Source organism: Ricinus communis, chromosome 5 (assembly GCF_019578655.1).
Source record: "Ricinus communis isolate WT05 ecotype wild-type chromosome 5, ASM1957865v1, whole genome shotgun sequence".
NCBI classification, from domain to species: Eukaryota; Viridiplantae; Streptophyta; class Magnoliopsida; order Malpighiales; family Euphorbiaceae; genus Ricinus; species Ricinus communis.
Genome location: NC_063260.1, coordinates 17,866,600 through 17,876,133, shown reverse-complemented (window position 1 = coordinate 17,876,133; position 9,534 = coordinate 17,866,600). Strand labels below are relative to the sequence as shown.

General features: G+C 31.0%; 1 protein-coding gene across 2 annotated transcripts; it reads right to left on the bottom strand.

Annotated features, from left to right (window-relative positions):
* Positions 1 to 4,434: 4,434 nt before the first annotated feature.
* LOC8272314 (translation initiation factor eIF-2B subunit delta) lies at positions 4,435 to 8,538 on the bottom strand. Of its 2 annotated transcripts, none has more exons than XM_048374931.1 (7): positions 7,978 to 8,538; positions 7,252 to 7,383; positions 6,566 to 6,912; positions 5,479 to 6,223; positions 5,300 to 5,396; positions 5,156 to 5,210; positions 4,435 to 4,890 (listed from the first exon to the last, which is right to left on the bottom strand). In XM_048374931.1, the coding sequence occupies exons 1-7, from the start codon at positions 8,525 to 8,527 to the stop codon at positions 4,828 to 4,830; spliced, it is 1,989 nt and encodes a 662-aa protein (XP_048230888.1). In that variant the 5' UTR covers positions 8,528 to 8,538; the 3' UTR covers positions 4,435 to 4,827. The 2 variants fall into 2 exon arrangements, with proteins under 2 accessions (XP_048230888.1, XP_002521202.2); XM_002521156.4 differs by having other exon boundaries at positions 6,566 to 6,903; positions 7,978 to 8,536.
* Positions 8,539 to 9,534: the final 996 nt, after the last annotated feature.

The window sequence follows — 9,534 nt, the reverse complement described above, 5'->3', positions numbered from 1 at the left end:
CTAGTTTTTATAACATCCCACGTCCATCATGGACCAGAAAAGTCACAACAAATTAAAAGTACTCTATTGCGAAAGGTCTAGAGTATAAAATAACTAAAAATATGGAAGTATAGATTATTTACAAAAAGCCCAATGAAGAAGAAGTCGAACTGTCACAATGCAGGACGGTGAAGAACTCTAATTGTCACCTGAAAAATAAAACTGAGAATGTCAGTATCAGGAGTGAGTTAAAATTAAATAATCTTGTGATTATTGCAGTTTTTTCAGTAAAATAATATTTATTACATCAATATAACATGCCATTGTACATCAAATACGAGTCATACCATAATCATACCATAAACTTAAGAATAAAATATATTTTAACACTTGTGGGACGAATGGCTCAGTAGAACCCTAACTCCAATTACTAGCAGCCTTTCGGCTCTCTTAACTCCAACAGGTCTGGCGCCCGAGAGCGAAGCTCGACCAGGATCCTTACATCCAGCCTGAACACTTGATTCCAAACTAAGCCAGCGCCCAGAGAGCATTTGCTTGACTAAAGACCTTTCTCCGGCAGTCAACTTTCACAGCCCAGAGAGTTATACTTGACTAGGGCAAAAATCCATAATAACCTTGTTACTTGTCTCTAGTCATTACCAGTGTGCATGCGGTCTTGATGTAACCCATCAGGTGGCATGTTCTACTATAGCCTCATCCTAATATCATAATCAATACATATATATGAATCATAGTCTAACATAATCATTCAACACATACCGAAATAAATCTTTAGAAATTCGGAGAAAGCAAACATGCAATTTGTGTGTATAAATAATAATAATGATTGTATTAATATAATATTAAGTATCAAAATAACGATATAATATCACTGATAATAATATTAAAATTATTCTCAGTAATTAATAATTAAATAAAATTATTTATATTGCGATATTGATAATTATATTAAACATAATTTCTAAAGCATCGTATTAAATTTAGACTTGACAATAGTGTAGAGATTATGTGACTTTAACTCACAGTCTGACGCACTCCGCAGTCCGCTCCTATGTCTCGGGAAGGATTGACTATCTATTCACGAAAATACTCAATTAATAGACATTCTTAAATTTTTTCTAGGTCTAGACCCTTAGATAAGACTGTCTAAATTTAATTTAGACTCGAGAAATCTGTCGAAAATTCGACAGAATTTTTCCTAAATTACGAACATTTACCCCCTGTAAAATGGGTCCAGAACCTGCCAAAGACACAACAAATATACTACGATTAAATAACAGGAGTCTAGCCACTAGAACTGTATTATTTTTTCCGACTCCGCAACACACCAACAACACAATTAATTAAATTCAATTAATTTTTAAATTATCCATCACATGTAATTAATAGCCACACCAACAGGAGGCTGAACCGACGATGGCAGCCTCCTTCACTCTTGACAGCAGCCGGCGGAAAGGAGGGAGGGGGGAAGGGAGCTGCGGCACATTGGCAGCGCGGTGACAGCCTGAACGGCGCGCTCGGGGAAGGGGAAGGAGAGGCAGCCGACGAGGAGAGGAAGAAAGGGAGAAAGAAGAGAGGAGGGAAAGGAAGGAAAGGGAGAAGGAAAGAAAGAAAAGAGGAGAGGGAGAAAGGGAAAGGAAAGAAAAGGAGGGGAAAAAATTCCTTTTTATATAATAATAATAATAATATTATTATTATTATTATTATTATTTATTTTTTTGAGAAAAAGTTGGGTATTACACTCCCTCATATAATTTTAAAATTATAAAAAAACATAATATAATGCGACAATTCTAAAAAAAGGCATTATTTTATACCATTTAAAACATGAGATAAATGAAATAAAAAAAAAGAACTTAAAACTAGAATTCAGCTATAGAATTACAGACAATATATTTAGAAGGAGGACAAAACAATGAGCAAATATCTCAAGAATTTAATGAATTATTAGAGCAATATCAAAATTCTGATAATAAGATTTTAAATTCCCTAACTAAGTTAATATCTTATAAGTGGTATAGTCCTATAATATTAATTGTAAATGAGGAATATAGATTTTTATGTATAGCTTATATTGATTTAGGAGCTGACCTTAATTGCATATAAGAAGAATTAGTGCATTTCAAATACTTTGAAAAAACCACCCAAGTCTTTAGAGAAGCTAATCAACAAAAATTAGCTACCAAATATAAATTATTGCGATATGTATAACCCAGTCTTTTATACTGATAAAATATAATAAATAAATTTATTTATTTTTATATATATAGGTGGAAAATAGATGTGTATGGATGGGTGTGCGTTGAATATAAAAAGGGTGGGTCTTAAAGAATCCATTTATCTATATATAACCATTTAAAGTTTATACTGGTATCCAAACTTATATAATCCATATAAACCCTTACCCAACCATTTACCCAATAAGTTTTAGTTAAATTATTTTTAATAAGAATAATTATTTTAAATATATTATTATTATTATTATTATTATTATTATTATCATTATATACCATAATTTATTTATATTTATTATTACATGTTATAGTACTCAAATTTGATAAATTATTTTAATCATCATTGTTATTATTCTAAATTAATTTAACTGGTATAATTTTTTTCTTTGTTTCTCTGTCTTATTTCTATATTTTTTTATTGTCATCATTTTCTCTACGGTGCAGTTCTTTTTGTAGCTTCTTGATTTATTATCAGTTTAATGTTTTATTTTTCTGTTAGTATATTAAATCTATAAAAAAAAAAAGCACACAAAACCCAAAATAAGAAAAGAATACATAGAAAAAGTTAGAGTCTTTTCTCGGAATAGATATGAGCAGAATTAGGATTATAAATTTATGAGAATTTTATTGTCTTTCTAACTGAAAAAAGTGTAATTATATTGATAATATAGACTATAATTTTTAAAATAAAAAAAAATAAGAAAAAAATATATATGAAAAATATAATTCTTTTATTTTTTATTTTTTAGTGAATGGTTATGTCGTTTTAAAAAGAATGTTGATTTTCTTTTATAAATTTATTGGTATCTTAAAGAAATATATATTTTTACAGATAAAAAATATATTTTATAAACTCATTTAGTTTGATCATAAAAATATTATTAAGACTTTAAAAAAGAAATTTTTTATAAATAACCAAAAGAATTGATGAGGGTTCATTAGTAGATATTTATAACCAATTTAATCCAACCCATATAAATGAGGGATATTTTCTTATTACTTTTTATAACCCATTTAGTTATTATATATTATCAACTTATTATCCATATTTGTATAATAAAAGTATATTGGAATGGATAAAAAAAATAAAGGTGAAATTTGCCACCTTTCTCTCTCTATATGGGATAAAGGGAAAGCTACCCAAATCAGATTTTCCTTTATATAATTTTTGACATTCTTTAGAATACGTATGATAGTTTAAATTTCTTGTTCCGCAATTGCGGTAATTGATGTTTGTCCTTGTCAAAAAGATCCAACAATATATATAACCTTAATCTTCATATAAATAAACCATGAGCACTTGAATAAATTTGATATATAGAATTTGCTATTCCTATGATATGGTGTAAAATCAGTCTCTATATTTTTCTATTATATTAAAACTCTTTTGAGTTTTGATAAAATTAGTTACTATCTGTTTTATGTTAGTCGAATGACTAAAACTGGTATTTTAAAATTACAATTTGATATTTAAACTTATTATCAAGCATCAAACTCGTTTAAACTTAATCTTACTATAAATTAGAATAAAGTTTTATTTTTAAGACAATTTAATTTTAGTGTCTAATTAAAATAAGAACTTTAATATTCTTTTTTTACTCTGAATTCTTATTTTTAATACAATTTAATTCAAGCAAATTTAAACATTTTAAAACTATTTATATTTATAATCATACTATTAAATTATTATATAATTTAATTTTAATTATTAATATAAAAATAAATATTTTAGTTATATCACTCCATTGTTATTTTTATTATATATTATAGTTAAACTATATAAACAGTAAAAATTAAACTAAATAATCATGTAAAATAATATAGACATCAAGTTAAAAAATTCACTGTCAAACAAAAAAATTATGATAATTTTATATGTTAAAAATAAAATTTTTTATCAATTATTAAAATAAAATTAACACAAATAAATTTTTTATTTTTAATATAATTTAATTCTAATATCGAATAAAAATAATAATTTTAACTATTTATTTATTTAAAAATTTAAAATTAAACTACAAAGTAATTTAATAATATTAAATAAAAAATAAATATTATAATACGTTTATATTTTTTTTAAATTAGATTATATTAAAAAAATAAAAAACATAAACAACTAAAAAAATATTAAATTTATTATTTTAATTAAATATTAAAATTGATTTGTGCAGAACTGTAATTCGAAGATGTAAGCCTCTCGTAACAAAACTGTTTCGATCTTTTCAACCAAATTGGGACAAAATAACGTACAATTGAACATGTAAGCCTCTGGCAACAAAACTGTCAGTTTACTATGAAAGTGACTATGGGGCCTGCCATTCCTAGAAGGGGAAAAATAAAGTTGGTAACTACAAATGTATGCAAGATAAATCTGCCCGGAGAGGCGAAAAACGCACTCTTCACTGAGTCAGGAAATAAGAAAACAAAATCTGGGAAACTCAAAAATATTCCAGAACATCTAGATGATGAGAAAAAGCAAGTAAAGCAAAAATTTCTTCTGCTCTTGATTCTCTAATTGCAATGGCTGGAAAGATGATATTAGCGCGAACAAAATTCTAGAGAAACCTCCAAGATCTATCAACAGGCTAAACATCTATATCCACCAATGCTCCCTCCGATATTCTCGCACAATGACAGGGACACTTGTGGGTGGAACCTGATGAAAGCAAAAAGTAAAAAATAGAAGTGTGAGTTTAATACAAGCTAAATGAAAAACTAAAGAAAATAAACATTTGCAAGAGCAAACAAAGAAAGCCATCTAGATCACCAATCTTTGGTCGTTGGAGACTTAAAACAGGTGATATGCATATATGTGAGCTCTCATGTGAATCAAATTTCATTGAAAAAAGGACCCAAAACAAATATGAACTAGATGTACCATACACATAATTATGTAAAAAGCAAGTTATGCAGTGACTTACCATGCCGTAGTCTGTGATTATCATTGATACATATTCTGATGGCGTTGCATCATAACTATCAATGACAAACCAAATGTAAGGGATGAAGTCAGTTGGGAAAGCTGATAACTCTTGTGGACTATCATTGATGTTTTAAGCACTTACATCAGATTCAAAAGCTGCATATTTTCACTAGTGGCACAGCCGCCCAAGAAGTTGATTTCGTCTCTGCCATGAACTTTTGAAATAGCATCAGGATCCCCTGAAAGAAAAGGAGACCGTGATATCAGAGTGTCCAACAATTCTTATTTTATAAAGCACTTAGTATAGCCAGAAATGCTTACCCAACTCATTAGAGCATATGGAGTCAAGTTGTACCCTCTCATGAAACTTGTATGCTTCACAACAAACTAAGACCGGTACATGGAAGGCATGAGCCATCATAGCAACACATGCAGTCCCAACTCTTGAGTAAACTGTTCCATTGGACAGTACAGATGATGCACCCAAAACCACTTGAGTAACTTCATGCATGATATAAGAAACAGCATTTATATGAGTGTATGTACAGCTAATGCCTTTTCCCAGCAACCTACGAAGTAACAGTTGCCCTTCAAGCTTTGGACGAGAATCGACAACCACAACTTGGAACTGTTTTCCAAGCTCATGGGCGTGCAGTAGTATCATTTCAACTGCAGAGGATGACCCATATGTAAGAAGAACATCACCATCCCTGATCTTTGTGACGGCATGCTTGACAATCACCTTGTCTGCAACTATAATTTTCTCATATATGAAGCAATCAATATCTGCATGAAGAGTTGCTTTTGCTTCTGCTTCGGACAAAGTCAAAGGCAACTTGACGATTCGGTTCTTTAGAAACCTAATTGCATTCCCCATACTGATTGAAAGGGGACGACACTCAATAAGAAAAGAAACATAACTTCCAATTTTTGCTGTCAAGTCCCGAACAAGAGTTTTCTCAGGTGGTGTTGAGTAGTCATTAATGACTTCTTGGAATGCTTGAAGCATTGCAATGCAGCGAGCGTTGCCACCACAAACATCTCCTGATAAATACTGCAATCCGACCTGTAAACAGAAAAATGAACTCATAATTGGATAAGGAGCATGAGAATCTTCATGTTTTGCAGGGTAACCTTATGCAAAGGTCCTAAAAACAGATTTAAACCCAGTCAACTAGATAAAAGTTCAAGACAGACCTTCACCTAGCAATAGGTTTCAAACATTATTAAGCTCTCATATAGACATTTAAATGTGCCCTCAACTATTGTAATGAATAACAGATTTAAAGAACAGGACATAATAATATTGGGTAGAACTTGTTCTTTGTGTTCATAAAAAATTAGTACAAAACAGACAAGTAGAACCCAATTCAAACAGAAATGCAAACCAACAATTAGAGATAAAAACCTTGTAGACGGCCGGATGCATAGGATCAAGTTGAAAGAACTTAGACTCGAGATCAGGTAGCTGAGTTCCATGCTCATATTGAGGTAGATGTCTGAACAACTCAACTCTGTTCCTAGCTTCAGTTTGTTTTACCACTGCACGCTTTTTTGCCTTCTCTACTCGACTCTTGTCATCATATTGCATGCGTGGTTGAGGAACATCTTTCTTTCTATCTTTCTCTGGCGGGTGCTCACCTCCCTTTTTCTCAGAAGCTGCAGTTGGAGCGTTGTCATTCTTTTGTGATGGAACCTTTGCAGATTTAGCCAATTTTGCATTTGCTGGAATAGCAGCCCCTTCGGCTAATAACACCGCATAGTCGAAAACATGAAATAATAAGAATGGTTAAGCATAATAGAACATAAGAGGATACTAAAGGCACAGTTTCAAAGTATAAACAACAGGAGTCGCTCATTTTTGCATGTCATGCGGGATGTGGCACATTGAAAACCAAGTTACAGCACCCGATTCTTGTATAGAGGAGAAAGAAAAAGATGAGAAAAGTAAAGAAATTTTTTTAAGGTGTTCAAGTATAATAATACCAAGTCAAGATAAACCATTTCACGCAGGTTATCAAATGAGCTTCAGCATGATCAGTATCTTAATATTCTGTAACTTCAAAACATAAATGAATCATGGTATATGTTTACCTTTTGCAGCAGCTTTAGCAGCTTGTTGAGCTTCTTGAAGGGCACGTCTTTCAGCTTTAGTAGTTTTCTCTTTCAATCGCTTTAAATTTGATCGGTTACTATTTTGCACGTCAGTTGATATTCCAGCCTTTTCTGCAATTGTTAGTCTCTATGATTATTTTACAGTGTCTCAAACGTCTTAAAAAAATGCAATACTGTAATTCAATTATGTTCAATTCTAAGTCTGTTTTCAATTATGTTCAATTCTAAGTCTGTTTTCAATTCAATTTAGTCAATTCTCATGTTTGGTATATTTAATAAAATTCAATCGCACTAAAGATGCAAGACTTTAGTTCTATTTAAATAATTCTCGTGTTTGTAAGGTCAATAGTTGCTAGAATTCAATTCTTTCAACTTTTAAAAAAAGAAAACGGCCAGCTTGAAAAGCAATCAAATTATAATAAAATTTGCATGAAATTTCCAATTTAATTGGAACGAACTCTTGCATATGATTCATTCCAAAAAAGAAATTACCTGAACTCAATAAAAGTGAATTTTGCACATCATTCGTTCCAAACAAGACCTTAATACAGACACATTACTAAATTCATCTCTAAATCATCAATTTCAAAATCATTACTGAAAAAGATTTGTAAATATTAATCTAATTTGGACTAAATTACATGCTTATCCATGAGATCCCTAATTTCACAAATGTAATAAAAATGTGCAAATTAACAAACATACCATCAAGTCCAGGAGGCAAATTAACAAAAACAGAAACTGTAGTCAATCCACTCCCAGGGACACTACTACTCGTTTGCGGCATATCAAGTCCACCAACACCCCCACCACCAGGATAACTACTAGACGGCGCCGTTCCACCTCTTCCACTATCCGAAAATGACGTGGTTGCAGTAGGAGAAGTAGCAGCAGTAAACAACTCGGTCGCATTATTACTATTACTATTAACCATGGTGCCAGGAGGGGCAGAGTCCCGAAGGAGAGGAGATAAAGGAGCGGAAACGTGACGTGGCGGAGGGATCATGACCGGAGAGAGAGAGTTTCCGCTGGAAGGAGAGAGGTCCGTGATTGTAGGTGGAGAAGAGGAGATTGGGTGAGGGTCGGGTGGGCCCGATTGAGAACGATCGGGTGATGAAGCTCCCGGAGTGAAGAATCCCACTTGTCGGACCTTTGGGTCGCTTACTGTGCGTGACGCTCGTCGAGGGTCCATCAGTTGGAGAGAAAATCTGACACTTTCTTTTTCCTCGTTTTTACAGGTATGTATAATGTACATGAAAAAAATTAGAAGGGGGGATTATTGAGATAAATTTTGTTTTTATTGGAAGTTACAAAAATATTGAGCAAAGGATTTTGTTTTTTTTACATGTTGTTGCGATCTAAATGAGAAAATAGAATAATGATTTTAAAATATCTAAAGTTTTGCTATAAGTATAAAGATTTCATTAGTATTCAAACGGTATTATTATATAAATGGCGTTTTAACTTTTCAATTTTTACTATATTAATGTCTCATTTTTATTTTTATTCAATTAAGTGTAACAACTCTTTAATAGTTGTGACCTTTAGTGTTTTTATCCGATTTACACCGGTCGAAATGTTAATTTAGAATAAAATAAATTTGATGTTGCTTAGTAATATTGCCACGTTATTTAAAAGATAGAAAAATATTTAATTAATCTCAAATAAAATAAAATTAAAGATTAAATTTGTTTTTCTGTCATATGTGAATCTAAAATTAAAATTAAAAAATTTAAAACATCTCAAATTAGAAATTTATATTCTTGAAGCTGAAATCGAAAACAAATCTGCAATAAAACATTATAAAGCTTCATCGAAAGAGGAGGAATATGTAATGTTATTATCAATAAAGTAAATACTTAATAGCCATGCAAGATCTACATAAGCTAAAAAGGTACTGACATTTTCTGTTTTATTTTAAGTAATTTCAGTTGTCATTTCTCATTGTTTTGTTTAATACATATGATTTTAGGATAAATAAGAAGATTTGGAACATTATTTAAGACATATATGTTGTTAGTTTTGAAGTATCGCTTAGCTTCAAACTGCTGGTACATTTCGTACCATCCTACTCCTTATCTTAGTGTTCGATTACCCTTCCTCTCCTTTGTATGGGATGAGTTGCATATGAACTCTACTCTTCTTTTATAAGAATAGTACCATATGTTTCGGAGTTAACTACTAAATTGCTTTCCTAGTACTTTCTGGCTGGGAGTGCTTGAATAAAATAAGACTCATTTAATTATTTGTTGGTTTTCTTTT